General features: G+C 42.8%; 1 protein-coding gene across 1 annotated transcript; it reads right to left on the reverse strand.

The window, feature by feature from the left end:
* Positions 1-6370: 6370 nt before the first annotated feature.
* Positions 6371-8317, reverse strand: LOC135513464 (cytosolic phospholipase A2-like). Its single transcript, XM_064936342.1, has 3 exons — positions 8243-8317; positions 7649-7849; positions 6371-6631 (listed from the first exon to the last, which is right to left on the reverse strand). Exons 2-3 carry the CDS (start codon positions 7805-7807, stop codon positions 6371-6373), a joined length of 420 nt encoding a protein of 139 aa, XP_064792414.1. The 5' UTR covers positions 7808-7849; positions 8243-8317.
* Between the last annotated feature and the right edge of the window lie 5475 nt (positions 8318-13792).

Consider the following 13792-nt stretch of genomic DNA (forward strand, 5'->3'; position numbering starts at 1 on the left):
TAAAGTATAATAAAGTAGCGTTTTTAGAGAGTACCAATGTTACTGTCCCCACTACAACAAAGAAAGACTTAAATACATGTAATTTTGTCCGTGACATCCTATGGAGGACTGCTCTTTATGAGGAGAACCAATATGGCGTCTGCTGGCTTCAATAAGGTTTGATTTGATTTGACTTGGAATGAGAAAGCAATGTAACAGATGAGGGGTCAGACGAGGGAGGAGGAGGTCTAGCTACTCTAGCTGAGTATTGTTGGATTACAGTAGTTGATGGAGGGGCTCTATGCTAGGCTAGGTGCTCTAGGGTGTAGGGCAGGACTAATACAGGGTCTACTGTAGAGGCTCTAGGGTGTAGGAGTAGTACAGGGTCTACTGTAGAGGCTCTAGGGTGTAGGACTAGTACAGGGTCTACTGTAGAGGCTCTAGGGTGTAGGACTAGTACAGGGTCTACTGTAGAGGCTCTAGGGTATAGGAGTAGTACAGGGTCTACTGTAGAGGCTCTAGGGTGTAGGACTAGTACAGGGTCTACTGTAGAGGCTCTAGGGTATAGGAGTAGTACAGGGTCTACTGTAGGGGCTCTAGGGTGTAGGAGTAGTACAGGGTCTAATCTTGAGGCTCTAGGGTGTAGGAGTAGTACAGGGTCTACTGTAGAGGCTCTAGGGTGTAGGACTAGTACAGGGTCTACTGTAGAGGCTCTAGGGTATAGAAGTAGTACAGGGTCTACTGTAGGGGATCTAGGGTGTAGGAGTAGTACAGGGTCTAATCCTGAGGCTCTAGGGTGTAGGAGTAGTACAGGGTCTACTGTAGGGGATCTAGGGTGTAGGAGTAGTACAGGGTCTACTGTAGGGGATCTAGGGTGTAGGACTAGTACAGGGTCTACTGTAGGGGATCTAGGGTGTAGGAGTAGTACAGGGTCTACTGTAGGGGATCTAGGGTGTAGGAGTAGTACAGGGTCTACTGTAGGGGATCTAGGGTGTAGGAGTAGTACAGGGTCTACTGTAGGGGATCTAGGGTGTAGGACTAGTACAGGGTCTACTGTAGGGGATCTAGGGTGTAGGACTAGTACAGGGTCTACTGTAGAGGATCTAGGGTGTAGGAGTAGTACATGGTCTACTGTAGGGGATCTAGGGTGTAGGAGTAGTACAGGGTCTACTGTAGGGGATCTAGGGTGTAGGAGTAGTACAGGGTCTACTGTAGGGGATCTAGGGTGTAGGAGTAGTACAGGGTCTACTGTAGAGGCTCAAGGGTGTAGGAGTAGTACAGGGTCTACTGTAGGGGATCTAGGGTGTAGGAGTAGTACAGGGTCTACTGTAGAGGCTCAAGGGTGTAGGAGTAGTACAGGGTCTACTGTAGAGGCTCAAGGGTGTAGGAGTAGTACAGGGTCTACTGTAGGGGATCAAGGGTGTAGGAGTAGTACAGGGTCTACTGTAGGGGATCAAGGGTGTAGGAGTAGTACAGGGTCTACTGTAGAGGCTCAAGGGTGTAGGAGTAGTACAGGGTCTACTGTAGGGGATCTAGGGTGTAGGACTAGTACAGGGTCTACTGTAGAGGCTCTAGGGTGTAGGACTAGTACAGGGTCTAATCTTGAGGCTCTAGGGTGTAGGAGTAGTACAGGGTCTACTGTAGAGGCTCAAGGGTGTAGGAGTAGTTCAGGATCCCGCCTGTCTTCAGGAAACATTGATGTTGCCAAGTTCCGATCTTGATGGAGCGCTCGCAGGTCCCCAGCAGGTCGTCGAAGAAAATGTCGCTGTCGTACACCTCCAACCTCAAGATGTTGTTCTCACGGGCGTTGAGGTAGCTGAACTCCTCCTTCCAGCTGGGGTCGTGGTTGTTGTTCTTCACCTCTGTCCTCCCGAGAAAGCCGTAAGCTCTGAACACCTGGATAATAATGAGAATGATTATGATCATAGAGTTAGTTAGAGGAAACATCATGGATATAATATCCCTATGAGGATACATTAGTGTATGCTAGCATAGCACAATGACTGGAAGTCTACAGGTAAGCTAGCATACCTAGCTCGCGTTAGCTCGAAAAACTAACGGTAACTTCTTTCATACGCCACTCAGAGGCATAAGAATCTCGCGGTATCCCTTTAAAGTAGTCAACTGAGTGGGTATGGTCGTCACTAGTTACCACAGCCACAAAGTCATAAACCCTACCTATATCTACAAATTATCTTCGTAAAAATCTGATTTTAAACCCAACCCCAACCCTAACATTAACGGTAACCACACTGCTAATCTAATGCCTCACCCTAACCTTAAATTAATGCATACATTATTTTGTGTGGCTGTGGCATCTTGTAGAAACCAGTGGGTAATCCTATGGGTTGGGAGTGATCAGCCAAGGAGAGCAGATCAGGAGAGCAGATGATCAGCAGAGAGCAGATCAGGAGAGCATTGTCACTTTCTTCAAACTTTGGATATAAGTAAATTAATGACACACGATTTGGTTCAGGACTCCAGCCCTGCAGGTAGCAGTAAATTACATATATAAGCTTTGTGAAAATTGCCTACTTAAAAATGGAGATGGCTTTAATGGCGCTGCCCATGCTCAGATACAAAGACGAGTCCTCTAACTAACTCTATGAATTTTGATATTAATGATGAAAATTATCCTAATATTTTTTTACCTTTATTTAACTAGGCAAGTCAGTTAATAATAAATTCTTATTTACAAAGACAAACCCTCCTCTGACCCAGACGACGCTGGGCCAATAGTACGCCGCCCAATGAGACTCCCAATCACGGCCGCTTGTGATACAGCCCGGGATCGAATAATCTTAACATCACACATCAGCTATCATGGTGGACAGGTGACTCAGGTGAGGAGAGATTTACCTCGACGTAGGCTCCTAGTGGAGCGCAATGGAATTTCTTGCAAATTGAAGGAAAATTATGAGAACACAGAGAGATGAAATAAAAATGATTTTTCTGGGAAGCTTGGCTTCCCTTGGCATCCATGAATACATGCTACTGCCTTTCACAAAAAATAATAGATACAAATGATATACTTACTCATGATATACTTCAGTCTTCATAAAGCATGTATTTTTTACCATATTTGTTGTTGTTGAAATAACAGCTAGCCTACAATTTGACGAGGTGCTTATCATCTTTAGCGTGGCAGAATTCTCATCATTATTACTCACCTGTTAGTCCCAGACTCCCAGTAACCAACCAGTAACCTCTCTCTTAAAGCTCATTGGAGGAGAAGATCCAATGTCCCTCCCATGGACCTTCTCCTCCAATGATCTTTAAGAGGAATTGAGGAAACAAGGAGGGAGGAAGCAAGGATTTGACAGCCAGTAATGTTTTCATACACAGCCAGCCCAATGTCTCCATAAAGGGGAGGTTACTAGTTCTTTACAAGGCATTCATCCCAAATGGCACCCTATTCCCTATATAGTGCACTACTTTAGACCAGGACCCATAGAGTGGGTAGTGCACTACACAGGGAATAGGGTGCCATTTGGAACACAAACAGGGACTAATAAGCTGAGTGACGTATCATGTGTCATCATGACGTATTCCCACGGCAACACGTTGTTCCACACCTGTGATTGTTCAAGCTGGCCTGAAATGTGATTGGTGCACCTCATTCCAACATTGTTTCATTTAAAACATGTTTCCTTACAGCACAAGAAGAATCGAGTTTAGCTATTTGTACATCTGGTTGGGTATACCAAAAATAGCTGAATACTACTTTCTTATTTAATCACAATCCCCCCAAAACAACAACGTTCTTTGCAGGGGAAATGCTATATTATTGATTGTTTACATTTTTAACTGTTGTGAAAGAGAACCAATGTTGAATCATGAAGAGCTCATTAGATACTATGACAGTAAACAAACACATTTAGCTTAAAAGGTTTTCTTAATTTCTCTCTCTAGGAATTGTATTATTTTTCTCATCGACATTCCGTTTTCTCTAACAGAGGTTCAATTACCTTGTTGAAATCATAATTCCACAGTTTTATTGCCAATTTGTGGCTAAAGTCCAGTCTCCAAACTAAACATGGTAAGAGACTATGATTGAAAAGATGTAAGCCTCATGTTGTCAAATTGTAGGCTAGCTGTTATTTCTATAACATGAAAATTTGTAAGTCGCTCTGGATAAGAGCGTCTGCTAAATGACTTAAATGTAAATGTAATATGGTAATTTGGTATTTCAGTGAAGAACTAGAGAGAACCAGACTGAGACCATTGTGCAGGGAAACAAGATTTGTGTTAATTGATGTCATACTAAAGTGAGGATCAGAGCAGGCCAGACACAGTGACAGCAGGCCAGACACAGTGACAGCAGGCCAGACACAGTGACACCAGGCCAGACACAGTGACAGCAGGCCAGACACAGTGACAGCAGGCCAGACACAGTGACAGCAGGCCAGACACAGTGACAGCAGGCCAGGCACAGTGACAGCGGGCCAGACACAGTGACAGCGGGCCAGACACCAGTGAGTGACAGAGGTTAACTCATTCACTACTGCAGTTCTAAGGTAAATGTGTAGACACTAATTACAATACACTAACTGTAAGGTGGAGGTGGAGTTTTGTACTGCTCGATGTTCTAGAATCGAGTCTGTTATGATGGGCCTGAGGATGAGGTCAGGGGGAGGACGGTTTTTCAGCTCAGTTTGAGGAGAATGAGAAATCCATGTCAGAGGAGAGGGGTTAGATGGGGGCCGGATGTTGTTGTTGGTAAGAGCAGGCATACTCTCTCGTTGAGGGTGTAAGGAATCAATATTGTGTATAAAACCCTAGATGACTACAATTGGCCGCTGTTTGGAAGCCACTGCGCAGCCATTCAACTCCTTCACCATTGTAAAAACAATTTGGGATTATATAGAAAGCATTTATTGTTGTCAACATTTGTTTTTGCCAAGTATAATCTATTATATATGCCTTAATGCATACTTTTAAAGTATAATAAAGTAGCGTTTTTAGAGAGTACCAATGTTACTGTCCCCACTACAACAAAGAAAGACTTAAATACATGTAATTTTGTCCGTGACATCCTATGGAGGACTGCTCTTTATGAGGAGAACCAATATGGCGTCTGCTGGCTTCAATAAGGTTTGATTTGATTTGACTTGGAATGAGAAAGCAATGTAACAGATGAGGGGTCAGACGAGGGAGGAGGAGGTCTAGCTACTCTAGCTGAGTATTGTTGGATTACAGTAGTTGATGGAGGGGCTCTATGCTAGGCTAGGTGCTCTAGGGTGTAGGGCAGGACTAATACAGGGTCTACTGTAGAGGCTCTAGGGTGTAGGAGTAGTACAGGGTCTACTGTAGAGGCTCTAGGGTGTAGGACTAGTACAGGGTCTACTGTAGAGGCTCTAGGGTGTAGGACTAGTACAGGGTCTACTGTAGAGGCTCTAGGGTATAGGAGTAGTACAGGGTCTACTGTAGAGGCTCTAGGGTGTAGGACTAGTACAGGGTCTACTGTAGAGGCTCTAGGGTATAGGAGTAGTACAGGGTCTACTGTAGGGGCTCTAGGGTGTAGGAGTAGTACAGGGTCTAATCTTGAGGCTCTAGGGTGTAGGAGTAGTACAGGGTCTACTATAGAGGCTCTAGGGTGTAGGACTAGTACAGGGTCTACTGTAGAGGCTCTAGGGTATAGAAGTAGTACAGGGTCTACTGTAGGGGATCTAGGGTGTAGGAGTAGTACAGGGTCTAATCCTGAGGCTCTAGGGTGTAGGAGTAGTACAGGGTCTACTGTAGGGGATCTAGGGTGTAGGAGTAGTACAGGGTCTACTGTAGGGGATCTAGGGTGTAGGAGTAGTACAGGGTCTACTGTAGGGGATCTAGGGTGTAGGAGTAGTACAGGGTCTACTGTAGGGGATCTAGGGTGTAGGAGTAGTACAGGGTCTACTGTAGGGGATCTAGGGTGTAGGACTAGTACAGGGTCTACTGTAGGGGATCTAGGGTGTAGGAGTAGTACAGGGTCTACTGTAGGGGATCTAGGGTGTAGGACTAGTACAGGGTCTACTGTAGGGGATCTAGGGTGTAGGAGTAGTACAGGGTCTACTGTAGGGGATCTAGGGTGTAGGAGTAGTACAGGGTCTACTGTAGGGGATCTAGGGTGTAGGAGTAGTACAGGGTCTACTGTAGGGGATCTAGGGTGTAGGAGTAGTACAGGGTCTACTGTAGGGGATCTAGGGTGTAGGAGTAGTACAGGGTCTACTGTAGGGGATCTAGGGTGTAGGAGTAGTACAGGGTCTACTGTAGGGGATCTAGGGTGTAGGAGTAGTACAGGGTCTACTGTCTAGAGGCTCTAGGGTGTAGGAGTAGTACAGGGTCTACTGTAGAGGCTCTAGGGTGTAGGAGAGTACAGGGTCTACTGTAGGGTCTACTGTAGGAGGTTCAGGGTCTACTGTAGAGGCTCTAGGGTGTAGGAGTAGTTCAGGATCCCGCCTGTCTTCAGGAAACATTGATGTTGCCAAGTTCCGATCTTGATGGAGCGCTCGCAGGTCCCCAGCAGGTCGTCGAAGAAAATGTCGCTGTCGTACACCTCCAACCTCAAGATGTTGTTCTCACGGGCGTTGAGGTAGCTGAACTCCTCCTTCCAGCTGGGGTCGTGGTTGTTGTTCTTCACCTCTGTCCTCCCGAGAAAGCCGTAAGCTCTGAACACCTGGATAATAATGAGAATGATTATGATCATAGAGTTAGTTAGAGGAAACATCATGGATATAATATCCCTATGAGGATACATTAGTGTATGCTAGCATAGCACAATGACTGGAAGTCTACAGGTAAGCTAGCATACCTAGCTCGCGTTAGCTCGAAAACTAACGGTAACTTCTTTCATACGCCACTCAGAGGCATAAAAATGGTATCGACGAGTTCATCTGACTCTGGGTAAATAGAAAAAAAGAATCTCCAGAATCTCGCGGTATCCCTTTAAAGTAGTCAACTGAGTGGGTATGGTCGTCACTAGTTACCACAGCCACAAAGTCATAAACCCTACCTATATCTACAAATTATCTTCGTAAAAATCTGATTTTAAACCCAACCCCAACCCTAACATTAACGGTAACCACACTGCTAATCTAATGCCTCACCCTAACCTTAAATGAATGCATACATTATTTTGTGTGGCTGTGGCATCTTGTAGAAACCAGTGGGTAATCCTATGGGTTGGGAGTGATCAGCCAAGGAGAGCAGATCAGGAGAGCAGATGATCAGCAGAGAGCAGATCAGGAGAGCATTGTCACTTTCTTCAAACTTTGGATATAAGTAAATTAATGACACACGATTTGGTTCAGGACTCCAGCCCTGCAGGTAGCAGTAAATTACATATATAAGCTTTGTGAAAATTGCCTACTTAAAAATGGAGATGGCTTTAATGGCACTGCCCATGCTCAGATACAAAGACGAGTCCTCTAACTAACTCTATGAATTTTGATATTAATGATGAAAATTATCCTAATATTTTTTTACCTTTATTTAACTAGGCAAGTCAGTTAATAATAAATTCTTATTTACAAAGACAAACCCTCCTCTGACCCAGACGACGCTGGGCCAATAGTACGCCGCCCAATGAGACTCCCAATCACGGCCGCTTGTGATACAGCCCGGGATCGAATAATCTTAACATCACACATCAGCTATCATGGTGGACAGGTGACTCAGGTGAGGAGAGATTTACCTCGACGTAGGCATCAGGGGTCCCTAGCAGGCTGCTGTGCAGGTCAGTGGCATGGAGGTTGAACACCTTGAGGACCATAGGTTCCTCTGCTGCATAGATCTGGACCACAGTCAGAACACACACCACCAGCAGGCACCACAGGAGAGAGGAGGAGGACATGTCTCTCAGTCAGATAGGGCTTGATCCGCGGAGGGAAGACAACTAGAGAGAGAGGGGGGATAGGGAGATGAAATGAGAAAATATAAGCACATCACCTGTTTCTCTAAGAGCATGTCACAGAGCAAGAAGAGCAAGAAAAGGGAGACATTAAAATACATAAATAATTAGAAGATAGAAGGAACAGGATATATCAGGACCCACTGGTCACAGTTCAAAGTCTACTTCTGATTTACATTTGGTTGTCGTTGGATTTAGGTTACATTGATTACTTTTTGCAAATTCAGAATTCCACGTTAGTCATCACATAGATTTTTGTGGAAACAATGTTGATTCAACCAGTTTTGGCCCAGTGAGTTCTTTACACAATGTCCATTTTCAAATATAATACATTATAAAATAAACTCTCGTTACATGACTCCTAAAAGGTCATAATACCTGTGTTCTGTAGAGTCTGGAGACGAGTCTGTCTGCCTCAGGGGGAAACAACCACTTCTGGTTTTTCCTATGCCCTCTCACTGTTTATAAAGACCTCACCTGTGCATCCACAATATACCCTCAACATACTCAAACAGATTCTTTGTCCCAAATGACACCCTATTCCCTACATAGTGCTCTACTATTGACCAGAGCCCTATAGATCCTGGTCAAAAGTAGTGCACTATCTAGGCCAGGGTGTCATTTGGGACACAGAGGGCCAATGGAGACAGGTGGCCTGTTCTCAGTGATGCCTCAACCAATGAGATAGCACTCTGTTGCTAAACAACAGCAACACCTACAAGTATTATTGACCTCTGATGCTGATGAATGAAGGCCAGGCTTTTGAATTAACACTTTGTGGGCTAGTTTTCTGGACACAAATTAAACTTGGTCCTGGACTACAAAGAAAAGCCCTTTCAACAGGGATTCTACATTAAGTGGGCTTTTAATTTCAGCATTAGGCTTAATCTGGGAAATCAGTCCTCAATGCTCATAAAGAGAAATCCATGAAAATTCAAATTCATAATCACTGACATATTAAGATAAAAAGTAAACACTTTACGTGATGAAATAAATATCCAGACTGAGACCATAACACTGAGATGCAGGTTTCTTTATTGATGCCAACGTCATATCAGATGAGTGATCCAATATTCAGTAGGTACAAGGTCACAGGGAGCATTTGGCATATGCTCAGTTATTGGGGTTAGTTCATTAACAAATGCACTTAAATATGACAATCAGACATTGTGATAGGGGTGAGTACATAGTATGTGCGTCTCTTAGGTCAAGAGAGTGTTTGGAATGAGCGTGGGGTCAGAGGTCAAAGGTCAGCGTCGTGTAACGGTTGAGGTCCTGCTGGTCAGGGGCATAAAACAGAGTTTCATAACATTCAGTCCTGAAAACTGGGGTGTTAAAACCAATCACATTTAATAAAGCACATTGCATGCATGTCATTGTATATGCGGGTCTAAGGGGGAAAAAATGAAATCAGATTTGAAATGTCATTTCACATGACTGGAGACGTTACAAGAACGTTTTTTAATAGCACACAAACGACCAAAATGGCTCCTCCGTCATCGACATACTGAGATGAGTTAAACAAATGTCGCCGTCTTAAAATGCAACCCTGTAGCATAGGCCAATGAAAAGTATGGATACACAGATTGTATGAGGATGAAATTGTACTTCACCAACATTCCAGTGGCACTGAGTCATCCTGTAATGGGTGTGTGTTGGTGGCAGGGAAGTGTTGGTGGTAGGGAAGTGTTGGTGGCAGGGAAGTGTTGGTGGCAGGGAAGTGTTGGTGGCAGGGAAGTGTTGGTGGCAGGGAAGTGTTGGTGGCAGGGAAGTGTTGGTGGCAGGGAAGTGTTGGTGGCAGGGAAGTGTTGGTGGCAGGGAAGTGTTGGTGGCAGGGAAGTGTTGGTGGCAGGGAAGTCAGGAGAGTGAGCTTGGTATAAACAGAGCAGTTTAATAAATGCTTAAAAAAACACAAACTCCAAAAACCAATATATACAAAAATAATATAAATGGGTACAAAACCCATCACACACCAGAACATGACTTGCACAAAACATACAACAAACAATCACTGACAAACACATGAGGGGAAACAGAGGGTTAAATTCACAACATGTCATTGATGGGATTGAAACCAGGTGTGAAGTAAGACAAGACAAAACAAATGGAAAATGAAAAATGGATCAGCGAAGGCTAGAAGGCCGGTGATGTCGACCGCCCGAACAAGGAGAGGGGCCAACTTCAGCGGAAGTCGTGACACATCCAAACTGTTTTTTTCCCCGCAATTGCATTTTTTATATTATGAAATGCCTTTTAGCTGCTGACTGCTGTTCATTGACAGACACTTTGACAGCTACATTGACAACTACATTGACAGACACATTGACAGCTACATTGACAGCTACATTGACAGTCACATTGACAGCTACATTGACAGCCACTTTGACAGCTACATTGACAGCTACATTGACAGACACATTGACAGCTACATTGACAGCTACATTGACAGCTACATTGACAGTCACATTGACAGCTACATTGACAGCCACATTGACAGCTACATTGACAGCTACATTGACAGTCACATTGACAGCTACATTGACAGCTACATTGACAGACACATTGACAGCTACATTGACAGCTACATTGACAGCTACATTGACAGCTACATTGACAGTCACATTGACAGCTACATTGACAGCTACATTGACAGCCACTTTGACAGCTACATTGACAGCTACATTGACAGTCACATTGACAGCTACATTGACAGCTACATTGACAGCTACATTGACAGACACTTTGACAGCTACATTGACAGCTACATTGACAGTCACATTGACAGCTACATTGACAGCTACATTGACAGCTACATTGACAGACACATTGACAGCTACATTGACAGCCACTTTGACAGCTACATTGACAGCTACATTGACAGACACATTGACAGCTACATTGACAGCTACATTGACAGCTACATTGACAGACACATTGACAGCTACATTGACAGCTACATTGACAGCTACATTGACAGTCACATTGACAGCTACATTGACAGCTACATTGACAGCTACATTGACAGCTACATTGACAGCCACTTTGACAGCTACATTGACAGCTACATTGACAGCTACATTGACAGACACATTGACAGCTACATTGACAGCTACATTGACAGCTACATTGACAGACACATTGACAGCTACATTGACAGACACATTGACAGCTACATTGACAGCTACATTGACAGCTACATTGACAGACACATTGACAGCTACATTGACAGACACAACTCAACAGTCAGCTGTTCGATATTTGCTCAATTGTGGGATTCCTGACATTAGGCCTATATGTGCCATGGCTAAATGATGCTCTCTGGTGAAGTATTTTCAATGATTTCATTTATTTCTGTACAGACAGGAGCAATTAGGCCTTTATCATTTAACAAATGTATTTGACTTGATCTGCAGCACTTACAGTTTATTGTGGCTATGTTTTCATCCCCAAAGCCAAATAATCAACACTTCTTGTTATTCAAAAAGAAAGGAGGACCAAGGCGCTCATCATATAATTAATTACAATGCCTTTATTATTATGGCACGTTCAATAGAAACAAAAAACGACGCGTTTCTGCTGCATGGCCTTCGTTAGGGAGGACAACAACAACAAAAAGTACTACCTTTTAGTCTTCTGATACTTCTAGCTTGGAGTTGTATTTTTATGATAACTTAGCTACAGTATTTCACCTTTTAATGTGTATAGTATTGCTTACTAGGTGTATCCAATCAATTTTGTAACCACTCCCTCTTCCAATTAGGGCTAATTGGAAAAGCTGTTCAAAAGAGGACATTGTATTCCTTTATATTTTATTCTGTCCTCCCCGACGAAGGCCATGCAGCCGAAACGCGTCGTAAAAAAAACAAAACTTTGTTTCTATTGAACATGCCATGCTAATAAAGGCATTTTAATTACTTATATGAAGAGCGCCTTGGTTCTCCTTTCTTTTTGATGACCAATTCATCCCTTTTACCAAAGAGCACCTTCTTTCTATCTACCAAAATATACTATTGTGTACCTTAGTAGCGCTTCCCTTCCTCCTCTTTCTATTTCTTGTTATTTGTTCAATGGATTGTGGTCAGGATCCCATGAGGTTATTGCATAGGTACGCCTCCTTTTATAATAACATCCTATTTAAAACAGTCTATCAGCAAGTAGCCTACAATTTCAAGAGAGTGAAGTCAGTAAGACAATGAACAGGTATTTGTATCTTGTCAATAATTTTATTTATTTATTATTTTTATTATTTTTCATCATGTATAATAACCAGTGGAGATGCCTAGTGGAGCACAATGTTATATTATTACATCATCATGTATTATAACCGGTGGAGAAGCCTAGTGGAGCACAATGTTATATTATTACATCATCATGTATTATAACCAGTGGAGAAGCCTAGTGGAGCACAATGTTATATTATTACATCATCATGTATAATAACCAGTGGAGTCGCCTAGTGGAGCACAATGTTATATTATTACATCATCATGTATAATAACCAGTGGAGTCGCCTAGTGGAGCACAATGTTATATTATTACATCATCATGTATAATAACCAGTGGAGTCGCCTAGTGGAGCACAATGTTATATTATTACATCATCATGTATAATAAGCAGTGGAGAAGCCTAGTGGAGCACAATGTTATATTATTACATCATCATGTATAATAACCAGTGGAGAAGCCTAGTGGAGCACAATGTTATATTATTACATCATCATGTATTATAACCAGTGGAGAAGCCTAGTGGAGCACAATGTTATATTATTACATCATCATGTATTATAACCAGTGGAGAAGCCTAGTGGAGCACAATGTTATATTATTACATCATCATGTATAATAACCAGTGGAGAAGCCTCGTGGAGCACAATGTTATATTATTACATCATCATGTATAATAACCAGTGGAGAAGCCTAGTGGAGCACAATGTTATATTATTACATCATCATGTATAATAACCAGTGGAGAAGCCTAGTGGAGCTCAATGTTATATTATTACATCATCATGTATAATAACCAGTGGAGAAGCCTAGTGGAGCACAATGTTATATTATTACATCATCATGTATAATAACCAGTGGAGAAGCCTCGTGGAGCTCAATGTTATATTATTACATCATCATGTATAATAACCAGTGGAGTCACCTAGTGGAGCGCAATGGAATTTCTTGCAAATTGAAAGAAAATTATGAGAACACAGAGAGATGAAATAAAAATGATTTTTCTGGGAAGCTTGGCTTCCCTTGGCATCCATGAATACATGCTACTGCCTTTCACAAAAAATCATAGATACAAATGATATACTTACTCATGATATACTTCAGTCTTCATAAAGCATGCATTTTTTACCATATTTGTTGTTGTTGAAATAACAGCTAGCCTACAATTTGACGAGGTGCTTATCATCTTTAGCGTGGCAGAATTCTCATCATTATTACTCACCTGTTAGTCCCAGACTCCCAGTAACCAACCAGTAACCTCTCTCTTAAAGCTCATTGGAGGAGAGGATCCAATGTCCCTCCCATGGACCTTCTCCTCCAATGATCTTTAAGAGGAATTGAGGAAACAAGGAGGGAGGAAGCAAGGATTTGACAGCCAGTAATGTTTTCATACACAGCCAGCCCAATGTCTCCATAAAGGGGAGGTTACTAGTTCTTTACAAGGCATTCATCCCAAATGGCACCCTATTCCCTATATAGTGCACTACTTTAGACCAGGGCCCATAGAGTGGGTAGTGCACTACACAGGGAATAGGGTGCCATTTGGAACACAAACAGGGACTAATAAGCTGAGTGACGTATCATGTGTCATCATGACGTATTCCCACGGCAACACGTTGTTCCACACCTGTGATTGTTCAAGCTGGCCTGAAATGTGATTGGTGCACCTCATTCCAACATTGTTTCATTTAAAACATGTTTCCT

This window comes from Oncorhynchus masou, chromosome 25 (assembly GCF_036934945.1).
Source record: "Oncorhynchus masou masou isolate Uvic2021 chromosome 25, UVic_Omas_1.1, whole genome shotgun sequence".
Classification (NCBI taxonomy): domain Eukaryota; kingdom Metazoa; phylum Chordata; class Actinopteri; order Salmoniformes; family Salmonidae; genus Oncorhynchus; species Oncorhynchus masou.